General features: G+C 41.1%; 2 protein-coding genes across 4 annotated transcripts in view; one reads left to right on the top strand and one right to left on the bottom strand.

Annotated features, from left to right (window-relative positions):
* ppp2r3b (protein phosphatase 2, regulatory subunit B'', beta) overlaps window positions 1–9350 on the top strand; it is a 24397-nt gene extending 15047 nt beyond the window's left edge. For 2 of the 3 annotated variants that reach the window (XM_050049063.1, XM_050049065.1), the window contains 7 exons: window positions 1328–1484; window positions 2078–2126; window positions 2239–2328; window positions 4237–4412; window positions 5720–5838; window positions 5933–6039; window positions 8471–9350. In XM_050049063.1, the coding sequence (XP_049905020.1) occupies window positions 1328–1484; window positions 2078–2126; window positions 2239–2328; window positions 4237–4412; window positions 5720–5838; window positions 5933–6039; window positions 8471–8609 (837 nt within the window). In that variant the 3' untranslated portion in view covers window positions 8610–9350. The other variant, XM_050049064.1, reaches the window with a different exon arrangement.
* Window positions 9183–13468, bottom strand: part of si:ch211-269e2.1 (cohesin subunit SA-2) — a 20809-nt gene continuing 16523 nt past the window's right edge. Inside the window, exons 27-33 of the mRNA XM_050049058.1 lie at window positions 13054–13155; window positions 12815–12966; window positions 12605–12733; window positions 12340–12521; window positions 12185–12260; window positions 9365–12091; window positions 9183–9287 (exon numbers count right to left, since the gene is read on the bottom strand). Coding sequence (XP_049905015.1) covers window positions 11962–12091; window positions 12185–12260; window positions 12340–12521; window positions 12605–12733; window positions 12815–12966; window positions 13054–13155 — 771 coding nt within the window. The 3' untranslated portion in view covers window positions 9183–9287; window positions 9365–11961. The remainder of the gene's footprint in view (window positions 9288–9364; window positions 12092–12184; window positions 12261–12339; window positions 12522–12604; window positions 12734–12814; window positions 12967–13053; window positions 13156–13468) is intronic.

Raw genomic sequence — 13468 nt, 5'->3', positions numbered from 1 at the left:
TGTCCACGCTCAGCAGTCAGACAGGAGTCAGGTTAATTTCCAGGGCTGGTACCTGCGGTTATTCCACAGGCTAGTTAATAACATGTCGGGCAGGAAATCCAAAGTGTGGGATCATTTTGAGAAGGTGAAGGACGAACCCAAGGTGATATGTAAACTCATCTTCATTGGTCGACTACAAACATGACGTATCATCTGAAACATGGAAGTAGCTACATGCCCATTAGCCCACAGTGTCATTAACAGGCGGCTCGCTCAGTGTGTGACATGCACTTGTAGATAAAATATAGGCCTATATTAATGAAGGTTCATTAGTACGGTTTTGTATTTCTCTGTAATGTAGTACAGTGTTAACAATGTTACTGGTACTATTCTTTCTCACACCTTCAACTCAAACCACCAAAATATATCATTTAATAATTGAAGTAATATCGTAAACATGCAGGCGACTAGTCGACTAATGGACCAAAATGACGACTATTGGTCGACCAGGAAAATTCCTAGTCGGGGACAGCCCTATATTTTATGTATATTAGGCCTTGAAAGTCATTAAATGTCCACATTTCTGTGGTTACAAATCCTTAAACCTACCTACATAATACTGTTGTTTTACTTTACACTTGCACTGACCTGTGGGCAAAATGTAGATAAACCTAACTCACTACTACTTACCTTAGAACTTACCTGCATACTTTAACAAAGAAAATCAGTCTTAAATTTGGTTTAAATTATCTTGGAAAGGTCTTAAAAAGTATTAGATTTAAGTGTCTGATACCCGAAGACACCCTGGTCTAATTTAATATATGACTTATTTATATATGAACATTTATCTTCAGTTGCACAGTCACAAAAGTTGATAGATTTTAATAGAAATCTTAAATATGTACAGTTTGTTTTTACACTAATCACTTAGCTTTCCTTTATCCCCTTAAGAAAACCTGTAATAATAACAAAAAGGTTTATTAAAGGAAATTAGATCCATTAAATCTTATCGTTGTAGTTTTGGTCATCATTTCTTTCTGTTAGGATAACAGTGTTCTCATCAGAGTATAATAGCTGAATTTATTTTTGATATTATGTGCTATTTCAAACAACTTAATTTCAAGGTGAAATTAAGCATGAGGGCACCCACAATATTTGTGTAACTCCTCAGTGCACTGGAAATTCTTTGCATGCACAGCTACACCAAGTATAGAAGGTCAACATTGAACAAGGAAGTTGGGGTGTAAACTGTGACGGAGGATTTGACTTGTATTAACAATATTTTGATCATTAATAATGCAAAAACTTTACATTTAAATTACGGCTACAACTCTTCCTTCTGTCCCAGAATGTGGCGTTGCTGGAGCAGGAAGAGGACGTGAACCAGCTGACAGAGTTCTTCTCCTACGAACATTTCTATGTCATCTACTGCAAGTTCTGGGAGCTGGACACTGACCACGACCTCTACATAGACCAGAAGGACCTGGCACAGCACAATGACCAAGGTGCACAAGTACACCCGACTGGAATCTGCATAATTTGTTGTATTTGGATCTTATAATCACACACACACACACAGTGCTGATACCTTGTCAGAACACAACTCTCCTTTAACCCTCCTGGCATTTGTTGGCACAGTCAGTAGGCTGAAACTACATGTAACAATAAAAAGCATTAGTAAATGTCACTGGGTCCAGGTCTACTGCTCACACACAAACACATACACTGAGGAAAAAGACTTGTCTTTGGCGCTTCCTCCACAAACACTCGGCACCACATGTTCCTGGTTGATGGTCTGCGAGTGAGGCAGGGGAAATGAGACACAAGATCAATAAGAGAGCAGCACATATACTCTGCTCGAATGACGCCATGTCTGGAACAATTTCTGCCACTATATGGTCAAAATGATGACCAGAGGATTTATAGCACTGTCAAGATAAAAAAGAGCTTACACTAGCCGGTCTGGATTTACAGTCTGTGAGAATGGATTACATGTGTTAGGAATAAGTTGTATATTAACTGAGAGAGCTGGTGTATGTGAGATTTTTTTATATTTCCAACAGTCTGGATTATAAGTTATCTCTTTGCTATTTTCCAGCCATCTCCCATAAGATGATTGAGAGAATATTCTCAGGAACAGTAACAAGGTAAGTGAGGAATTTAATAAAGTGTGAAGGATTCTTGCCATAAGTTCCGAGCAGTTCATTTTGTAGAAGACATTTTCGGCTACAGTAGTAACTGTGTGGTTTATTCCATCAGAGACAGAAAGGTGTACAAGGAGGGGCGACTCAGTTACGCTGATTTTGTCTGGTTCCTCATCTCTGAGGAGGACAAGAAGACTGACACCAGGTATGTAGACTCACAGCCACACTGACTGCAACTTCTGTTTACATACAGCTTTTACAGATTCCTGTAGATCCTTAAATGTCTTTGAAGGCTCTTCAATTTAAAAATAAGGGCTTAAATAGTTTTTGGAGCCTTATCTAAACACAAGGTACATATAAATATACACATGCAGTTATGAAATTGAACACAGGGTGGAGCATTCATGTGTGAAGTGCATAGAGGTAAGATCCAGGTAATGAGAATCAGATGTGTGAAACGGGTAGCAAACAGTTTTTGACCTTGTTAATGAAGCGTGTCGTGTAAGCATCAAGCATCGGCGTGGAAAGCTGAATCCGTGAATGGAGTAATAATTGAATATGGACAATATGCCATGGAGAGCATGTGAAAATTGTATTCAGAATAAATGGATCGCCAAATCTAAAGAGATAACACGTACTAGACATTGGTTTATTCTTAGCCCAGAACACGTGTCCAGAACAAGTTCCCCTGTTTGCTCCTCACTGGCTTGTTCAGATACTTTGTATGGTTAAAAGTCACTACAATAGGATTAAAATTTCCTAAATCAATCTTCCAAAAGACTTTAAAATGCTGACATGTAATGTAGGACTTTATAAATCTTTTTTCAAATGTTGCATTGTAAAATCTCAAAATAATTGTTAGCTTTTTTGTGTGTGTATTTTCTTTATTTATATATAATCTACCAAGAAGGACAGCTTCCCTTTTAGTGTGTGCGCCCCAAATAGTCCTTTGCAGTGGCCAAGGTTTGATTCCAACCTATGGCCTTTGCTGCGTGTCATCCCCCTCTCTCTTTCCCACGTATCCTGTCTCTCTTCAGCTATCCTATCAATATCGGCAAAAAACGACTAAAAAATAATCTTCTCGTTCTGATCTACCCTTGCCTCCACCATGCTTCCATCCCCATCTGTGATACCAGCATCTGGGTCAGGAGCAACACATCTCTGAACATCATTCAAGACACATAAAGTAGAGGAACTGTGATGTCTGAACAAAGCCCCCTAGTAACAGCGCCAGGCTTTGAAGCCAATTTTACATAGTGGCCAAATGTGGAATCGCAACGTACAGGTCCGTTTCATGAAGCAATTAGGCCCAAAGACTTACACTGGGAAAGAGATGTCTTTAATCAGTGGATACATTTTTTGAGCATCTTGATTCATTGAGCCTATCCCAGCTGACAGTGGACGAGAGGTGGGGTTCACTCTGGACAGGTCACCAGACTATCACAGAGCTGACACATAGAGACAGACAACCATTCACACCTACGGACAATTTAAAGTAATCACTTAACCTGCATGTCTTTGGACTGTGGGAGGAAGCTGGAGCACCCCTACGAAATGACTTGTTTCACTATTGGGATTTGAGTCATTTGTTCCGAGGAGAGCCACACGGTTAAATAAAATTTCTCCCATTCAAGTGAGCAGAGGGCTAAACCGAAAGCAGCCAGCCCAGCTGCGCTAGTTCGCCATAAGTCTCTAGTGCGCCTGCTCTATGGGCCCCACAGTGAGAAGGAGCCAGGTCATTTTAAACAGCGGAAAACAAGCTTTTTTGGCCTCATGCATCACAAAGCAACTTTGATAGGACCCTCCAACACTGTATCCAGTTTGCTTTATACATCCATGGTATGAACACGGTGACAAACACCAGTCATGCAACTCAAATGAGGAAGTAAAAGACCTATTCCACACAGTGCTCCCAGACTCCTAAATATGTTGGTTCATGATTTTTTTTTACTCAGTTTTGGTTATTTTAAATTTGATCTTAAATTTCATCCTACTGGCATTAAAATGTCCTACAAAGTCTTAAATCTAACTTGCCTTACACTGTAGGAACCCTGCTTTACATCTTTCCTCTCATGCACCTCTGCCCGCTGCTCTTCCCCTTCCTCCTATCCAGTATAGAGTACTGGTTCCGCTGTATGGACCTGGATGGAGACGGCGTGCTCAGCATGTACGAGCTGGAGTACTTCTACGAGGATCAGTGCCAGAAGCTGGAGACCATGGCCATCGAGCCCCTTCCCTTCGAGGACTGCCTCTGCCAAATGCTTGACCTCGTCAAGCCCGAGGTCGAAGGTCAGACCTGTTTTACACTTATACACACTCTCAGAAGTTCACACACACCAGAAAGGCTAACAGTGACGGTCGCAGACACACATTCAGGTCGGCTCATTGATCATTAGCTGAGGGGAACCGTTATAGATGAGACTGACTGACTGATCTTTACTGACTGAGGCCAGCTGTTGGTGTCATCCACACTGTCAACAAATTCCCGGCAGGACTTAGCTTTACCGCCATGCCATTTAGAAGACACTAGCCCATGGTGAGGGTATGCATGTTTAGTATTGATAGCCACAGCAAGAATGTGACCCTAAGTCGACCCTGTGGTGCGCTGTACGAGTGGAGCTGTGTAATAGAACATGTAATGTGAGATGTAACAACGTCATATTTGAGGCTGAGGTTTCCTCCTCCCGACAGCCCAACTTTCACAATTTTAAGAGTCTGTTAAAATGTCGCGTTAAATGTAGTATTCTTTAGGAGATCTCCGGTCCGTGGCGCAGGCATATGAACTTGAACGCTAGCTGCAGATAGAGATGTTACATCTGATGACAACATAATATGCAGATCAGATGAGTATGGAGGAGTTTTCATAAACAGCTGTTGAGAAACGCCGAACTCGTCGACCTAAAGTCTCTTTTGAGTGCTACCAGGCTTTACATTTCACATCACTTCATTTTAGGCACAGAATAACAAGTTATCTGTTGGGGTTAGATTAGATTTCAATATTTTCTACGTTACTTTAAAAGCACGTTTATGTCTCATCCTTAGACAAATCAGACATCTTAAACTTTGCGTGAGCCAAGCAGCAGCCTGCGAACATCAGGCTGAGCTCCCTCTGTGAAAGTTCCATTTGAAGGCCTAAAACTGAAGGTGATTGCTGTCAGTACCCCTGAGCTTTACGAGCAGCTGCATGAGAAGGTTAGGCTGGCAAAATCTGTAAGATGTTTAAAATCAGGCGCTTCCAAACAGTGAAAATGAAATTGACTTTTTTCATACGTGATCAATCATTTTCATGTCATTGATTCAGTAACAGTCCAAACATTTGCTGGTCTCAAATCTGAAAATCTGGTTTCACATCTTTATATTAACAGAATATCATCATGGCAGGCCACCACAAATACATGAAGGTGTGGGGAAACCCTGCCACCAGTGCCAGAAACTCGACATTTACTGAGTCAGCTCAAGTCTCAGGGCAGTTTCTAAAGCTAGATTGGACGGCAAAGTCAAGCTAAAAACCTTGTAGTGAGACCCTAAATAATTTAATAAAGCCCATGCCATAAATCACCTGTCACTGTCTAAAGTGTCTCTTTAATCCCGTCCAGGTAAGATCACTCTGCGAGACCTTAAAAGGTGCAAGCTGTCCCACATCTTCTTTGACACTTTCTTCAACATCGAGAAGTACCTGGACCACGAGCAGAAGGACCCGTTCTCCGTTATAAGGGTGAGGTTAAACTCTGATAGCATGTCAACAGGTGTGAGAAAGCATCATGACTTTGGAGTTCAGGTGGATCATGTAGCTTTGTCGTGTTCTTAAGGAGATGGAGACAGACGGCCAGGAGGTCTCAGACTGGGAGAAATACGCCGCTGAAGAGTATGACATCCTCGTGGCTGAAGAGGCCGCAAACGAACAGTGCAACGACGTGTAAGTCTGACTTTAATCACGGGGTTTATTAGATGTGGCTGCAGTTACAATCCTGGGGCCTCATTACAGAAAAATATCTTAACTGCTGGTCCTATCTTAAGTTTCAAAGATAGGAAAATCCTGTCCTACTATTACAGAAACAGTTAAATTCTTGTCTCTGGTTGGCTGTTCCCACTTAAAGCAATACATGTAAATAAGCATGTGATCACTTTAAGTTGTTTTTTAAAGGTTATTAATTTACTTTTTTACATTTCTTTACTCCTAAATTGACTCTACAAATTCCTAGTGTGATTTTTTTATAAGTTTGATAAACTCGGGCCCTGATTATTGTGTTAGCTCTTGTAATTACACATAATTATTGTGAGTGCTGTGGTACCATTATGTCATGGCAGGAGAAGCCCAGATATAATTGATGTAAGGGAGTGTATTGTGCTGTCAGACAGTGACAGTTTAGGTCATGTGTTATGCTCAGCAGCAGCAGCAGAGCCCCTCTGAGCGAGAGTCAGTGATAGATGAGGCTGTTGACAGGTATGTTGTGTGGCGGTTTTAGGAGCACCACCGAGTTCTAAAGACAGGCTGCTAACCAGAGCAGGTAAGACTTTCAGGGTACCAGCAGGGACTAAGTGTTCTCCTCCTCCTCCTCCTCCTCCTCCTCCTCCTCTTCCCTCCTACTCTCTGGGAGAGTCCAGTCCTAAACCCACTCCTAGCCTCTCCCCTCACCCTCCAATCTGAGCATACTGTTGACAGCAGATAGTTGTTTTCCAGACAGCACAGTATCATGTGTATGCGGCCATGTCTTAGAGCTGGGAGTCTGTTTTTGAACCAGACACTTTCTGTTTTTATCCTTCCTCTTCTAAGAACAAAAAGCTCTACTCCTGCATTATCTCTGTCCGTTCCTTCATGTGTTGCTCCTGTTGCCTCTCCAGTTCAATATCTCCTGTCTGTTCAGAGGAGTACTTTGACATTTTGGGAACTAAGCTTACGTGTTCTTGTCAAGAATTACAGGAAAAAAACGACACCACTCTCATACCTGCGTGATAAAAATGAAGCTATCGCCAGCAGCCAGTTAGTTTAGCTTAGCTTAGCATAAAGACTGTTAACAGGGGGAAACTGCTAGCCTGGATCTGTCCAATAAAATCTGCTCATGTAAACACAACAAGTTGGAGGTCATGTGCCGTACTATTTCGGCTATTGCCAGATGTAATTTCCTAAAGTCTTGTTACCATGAGGCTGCCAAGCAACCAGCTGAGGCTTTTTTTTTTACATGTTTTGTATGAAAGTAAACAAGATACTAGCATTTGAATCAATAAGCATTAAAGGTGCTGTTTACCCCTGTTCCCAGTCTTTGTGCTAAGCTAACAGTTTCTGGTGGTTTCACTGTTGAATTGATCTTCTCTGACTCTCAGCAAGAAAGCCAATAACTGTGTTAATTCTGTCAATGAAAACTTTGATGATTAGCATTCATCTGTGTCATTTTCTCTCAGGACTAAATTGTAAGAACAACGTTAATTCAAAAAATATTGACGACGAAATCTCTGTTTGTTCTGAACAGTAAAAATAACACGAAATTGGCTCTGTGTGGGTGGAAAACCTAATTTCAATCACAGTAGCTATGTCAAAGCTTAATCATTTTCCTTTTAAACCACCTGCATGAGTGATTAGCTTGCCTCATGCCATTAACTCTGTCCCTGCTTTGTTTATTGTTAAATTTAGCTTACGGTAAACATCTACTCCTTCTAAAAACTGATTTCTTATGACTCAAAACTAGACACGTACTCATTCAGTGAATATTAAACTTGATTCAGTATTCATTTTAGCTCCATGTAAAGTGAATAAATGTGACGTTTGCCTGCTAATGCTCCGCTCATCTGCCTTGACAACATAGTTTACACATTTTCACAATTGCCAATTTATTTTATTTTAAATATTCTACTGAGTGAAACGTGACATTGAATTTAGTGGAAGACATTAGTAAGTTACTAGATATTAGTAATATGAAGACTTTGTAATTTAGAGAGCTGTAGGCATTCATTTTTATGTTTATAAAAGACATACAGGAAAATAGTAACACATTATTAGCATAGATGACTGAATGGATTTTGTGCAGCCAGAAGAAATGTCTCTAAAACTGTCAGAGAAAATTATATCTACAACACTGAATAAAACTAAAACAGTTTCACTGACTAAATCTTTACTAAAACAAGACAAAAAATGACCAAAGTGTGACTTTAAACCACCAGAAATTTCAGCAAGACCAAAACTAAATTTAAAATTCTTATCAAAGTTAACACTGGAGAATAAGTATATTTACCAAATGTCAAACTATTCCTTTAACATGGTTATCCTTAAGCACGTTCACCAGAGTTAGTATTACTGTTGACTGTGTTTGAATGACCGTATCACTGATCTTTCCCTCCGTGTGTTTGTGTAGGTATGATAATCCTTTGAGCCCTTTAGGGCAGCACATCTCAAGCGAGCTGGGGCTGACAAAGAGACACTTCTTTGAGATCCCCACTCCGCACTGCAACCTGGACCTGGACGAATACGAATATGAAGATGACTTTGAATGACCCTCGGCCCTGTAGCGCTTTCTCACACGCCTGCTGAGCGCTGTGCGCTCTCAGAAACAGAGCTCAACCAGCAGTGTCAGTGGATGAATCGCATCAAGCCGGAGATTCGCAGGTTCAAGCCCAGTTTCCAGAAACAGGACAAACTTCAATAAACAGGTGGTGAATTCAAACACTGTCAGAGCACTGGTGGGGTCAGATGTGCTGGAGGAACGGCCACGGTATCACATATGTGGCTAACAGGAAACATGACACTGTACTTTACCAGATGTTTTAATATTGTCACCTGTCACAGTTAAAGAAGTCACCACAGCTGACTTCATGATGTCACACTCAGACCTTTGCTCCATCTCCATGTGTTAACACAGGAGAGGTTGTGTTTGTGCACGTAATGCTTTGTATAAATAATGTCTGGGGCGAGTGTTATGTCATGTGAACGTCAGCACTGTGTAATCACATGAGCTAAATCACACTCTTCACACACTGGAGCTCCCTGGAGTGTTAGTGACAGATGCGTTGATTAGATTCAGGTTCTGAACTCATTATTCTCTGACGTCATTGGCTGATGTTACATTCCAGTGATCATAACGCAAAGTTTTCTACAAGACTGTAAATGTATTAATGGTTGTTTGTTGAAATGAGAAGTTGCTGTAAATGCCAAACAAGCCACCGTTGAGCCTGCTGCGCACACACACACACACACACACACACACACACAGAGCTCAGACTGCCACACNCACACACACACACACACACACACACACACACACACACACACACACACACACACACACACAGAGCTCAGACTGCCACACACACACAAACACACTGTATATTGTACAGGTCTGTGTTCACTATGATTTACTGTATGTGTGAGATGGGGTTGTTATTAAATTATTAGAGATGGATTTATAAATACGTGTAAATATTTATTCGGTGCTTGCTGTGTTGTAAATGATTTGGGAACGTGTTTTAGACAAATTCTTTTTTTCTATGTTACCAAGTACTTAATATGAATGTACTTTGACAGAACAAAAGGAACCAATTTTAAAATGTTTTGCTTTTCTTTAAATTAATAATAAAGCCTTTGTTAATGGAAAAGAAAAATGACTGGGGTTTAATTTAATCTATATTCATCTGTCACTATATGCTGCTGCTGTAAACACAGTATTCATGGGTATTACATGGAACAAAATATGGTATTTATAGAAATGAATGTATTAAAAAAATATTACAGATTGGGAACATGTGCTTGTTTGAACTTTTTAATGATTTAAATACATTTACAGTGATACGTAAGTTTTTGGCAAACTTAAACCCAACCGTTTCCTATAAGGAGCAATAATAAAGTGGCAGGCGTTACAATAAAGCAAAAGTCTTAATGTACTCTACAAGACAATCAGACAAATGTTGGACCTGAGTGTGACACGAATGTAAAATCAAAAGATGGATCATTTGTCACTTGTAAAATTCAAGTACAGTACAGATGTGAATGTGAAGGAAAAGCTTTACACACAATGATACACTTGGTCCAGAAATAAAAGGTGTCGGTAAATAAAATATATCTGAGCTTAATCTGACATTATTTAAAGAATAAGGAGCGTTATTCTATAACTTTCTCTGTAACAAGTCCCATGAAAATACTTTACATCTTAAAAACAAATCATAAATATTTAGTTTATACTTTTAAATAAATACATTCAGTAATTAACTGCTGGGCAGTTTTTACGTAGCAAATTATTCTCCCAACAGGAGTGAAAGTGCATTTGTTGGGGACTGTTTTCAGCCGCAAATAAATACATATTTGGAGTGCTAGTTCAGTGGTTCTTAACCAGGGGTCAGAGGACCCACAAGGGTCCTAGAGGGAGTCCGAGAGGGTCCCCAGAAAATGGGGAAAAGTTTAATTGCACTATTTAATTCACTGTAGAAGGGAGACCGATGAGTCATAATGTCGTGTTCACACCAAATGGGATGCAAGTTTTCGCTAGTAACGAGTTTGAACACTAGAATATTTTGTGGCGACTCCCTTCATATGTGCAAATAAGTCGTGTCATACGTGCGTGAAATCACTGAATCGATGAATGAACTTCTGGTAGTCCTCAGCATCATACATCCCGGGAGGATCTCAATGCTGATTGGCTATCGCGGTTCAATTGGTCGCTGGAGTTCATATTTTTCAACTCTCGCAAATAAGGGTTTGACATGAAATCGTACCTATTGCACCGCCCGGCAGGAATTTGCGTCTTTACATTGACTTCACATGAAATTCACTTGCACAAATTGTTCTCCATAAGAGCTTCTATTCTGATCGTCGGTTGCACTTCCTCTGATCTGAATCAACCTAACAACTAAAACATTTTCTCATGGAGGTCCCTGAAGCAAAATCCTATCAAATGACCCTTTGCTAAGCCCCGCCCTCAAACACAGACTGGCCAATCACAGCGTAGCATTGGCTAGCTCTAGCGCAGGGTCTGACAACAACACAGCTGTGCTCCATTCACTCATGCAACTGTGTCAGAATTTCTTCATTTTCAGGCTGAGTTTGTAGATTTAGAGCTAGCCATGGTTAAACATTCTTGGGGGGACATGTAATAGTGATACTTGTTACCTGGAGAGGTCGGAAGGAGACATGCGTTAAACGTTACACGTAACGTTACTAAGTTAGTGCTTCTATGCTACGCTAGCTACTGAAGGTGCATTTAATGTATGGGCATACTGCTTTTGCTGTGTGAATAACGATCAACACTGCTTTACAGGAACACTTTTCAATTTTTCTAAGATTTTGATAACCTTACTTGAGTGCAGATAGTGACTATGGGCTGCATGCTAGCTTCAGCAGCTCAGTGGTCCATCATAAAGGGGCGTGGCTTAGCCAAGGGTCAATTTAGGGGTCCTTTACCAAAAAAAAAGTGTCTTGTCAGGGAGTACAGCGAATGTGGGATTGGTTCAAAGTGAACTACAGTTCCCTTGTTCTTTGTAATGCAGGATAATTAATTAATTAACGTGCTTTTAATACTTCGTGGGTAACAACTGAGGTTACATCAGGCTTTGGCACAAGTAATCACATTATAATTAGTAGGATAAATTGGTCTTTTCATGAGACTTGTTGACAATAAGAAAAAGACAGAATATCACAGACGTATCCTTTGAAACTATACCCTCATAGAAAACATATACTGCATTTCAAAACATGTTAAAAAAAAAAATGAGGACACTGGTACATCTGCACATCAAAACAGAGGAGAAACAAAAAAAGGTATACGTCTCACTCAATGTTCGTGACATCCAGTGTGAGGTCTCCTGGTCTCGTCATCCAGACAGAAGCACCGATTCTCCTCCGACCTCCTGATAACTGTTACAGTTCAACGTCCACAGTGTCGTCGTCCACCTCGTGGCTGAGGACAGATCCCTCCATGATTAATCTTCTTGCAGGAGGTTCCACGGGGACAGAAAACGGATCCACGTCAGGTGTCTTTTCCTGATGGCTGAGGAGTTAGATGAGGTTATATTCATTAGTGTGAGCGAGGTAGAGAAGATTTGCTGTGTAACTGGTTTATAAACTAATAAGACTGGTTCACCTTGGACTGAAGCTGGACCTGTGAGCTTTGACAACTTTGGACTCAACAGGGCTGAACAGACACGGGGACTTGCTCCCTAAAAAAGAAAATATACACACATGATGCAGCTGCTAATTTTTAAATCCTGTGCTTGAGTTTGTTGTTCAGTGTAGCACCTTCAAGTTTCTGTTTGGAGAAAGGAGAGCGATTGGGCTTCCTGTCAGAGCTCACATAGGACGCAGCATCCTCTCCTTCAGCTACAGCCAACAGAGACGCACGGTAGTAGATAAGTGGCTGCCAGCACTCCTCCCTGAGGTTAATGATGTGCTCTGCAGTGTGTTTCTGCAGATAGGAGAACCTGCACAGACAAGAACGAGACTTTCAGAGAGCCGAGTTTGAAGAAATAAAAAGGTCTGTGACATTGTTTGATGCAGCACTTACACTGTTTTCTTGTCTGGTTTGAGGAGTTTGCTGGAGAACTCACTGAGGATGGTCAGGTAGGAGAGGTATGGTGGCGTAGGAGTGTCTGGGGTCTGACTGAACTCTTGGAACACAAACTCGATGCCGTTCCTGCACGTATTAACACACACTTGAAGAAATAACATCTAAAGAAAACAATCTGACTAATGTGAAACAAGAGCCTGGGCTGACCTGTGGATCATGACGACGCACTCCCGAAACTTGACAAGGTCCCCGAACGTGAGGGCGAAGCGCCTGGCCAGCTCTTTGATGCTGGTGAAGGTCTGGACTCCTGGGTGAACCCTGCCGCCGCTCTCCTGCTCTCGCTTCAGACGAACAAACAGCTGAGGAACAGAGGATCAAATCTCATCAGCATCTCGCAGCTTGTGTAGCTGAGGCTTATTTTAAGGATGCATATGGAGCGACTGTACCTGCTGCAAACAGAGCACCAGTGTACGAGCACTCTCTATCTTATCCATCTGTCTGGTCCTGTACATCGTCTCCTTGATGATGTCTCCGAAGTCATTGTGGTACTGAGGACAAACAGGGAGAATCAGCTTGGGTAGCACATACTAGCATTAAAGGGATAGTTTGAAATTTTGGGGAAGTAGATATAATCACTTTCTCGGCAAAAGTTAGATGAGAAGATTGATTCCACTCTCATGTCTGTCCGTTAAATATAAAGATACAGCCAGCAGACAGTTAGCTTAGCTTAGCATAATGACTGGAAACGGGTGGAAACGGCTAGCCTAGCTCAGTCCAAAGGTAACAAAATCTGCCTACAAGCACCATTTTTTTGCTTGAACTCAACATTATAAAGTATGTGTTTATAGCACAATGTAATGA

This window comes from Epinephelus moara, chromosome 7, assembly GCF_006386435.1.
Source record: "Epinephelus moara isolate mb chromosome 7, YSFRI_EMoa_1.0, whole genome shotgun sequence".
Lineage (NCBI taxonomy): Eukaryota > Metazoa > Chordata > Actinopteri > Perciformes > Serranidae > Epinephelus > Epinephelus moara.
Note: the sequence above shows the minus strand (reverse complement) of the source record. Positions and strands in the feature narration are given on the sequence as shown.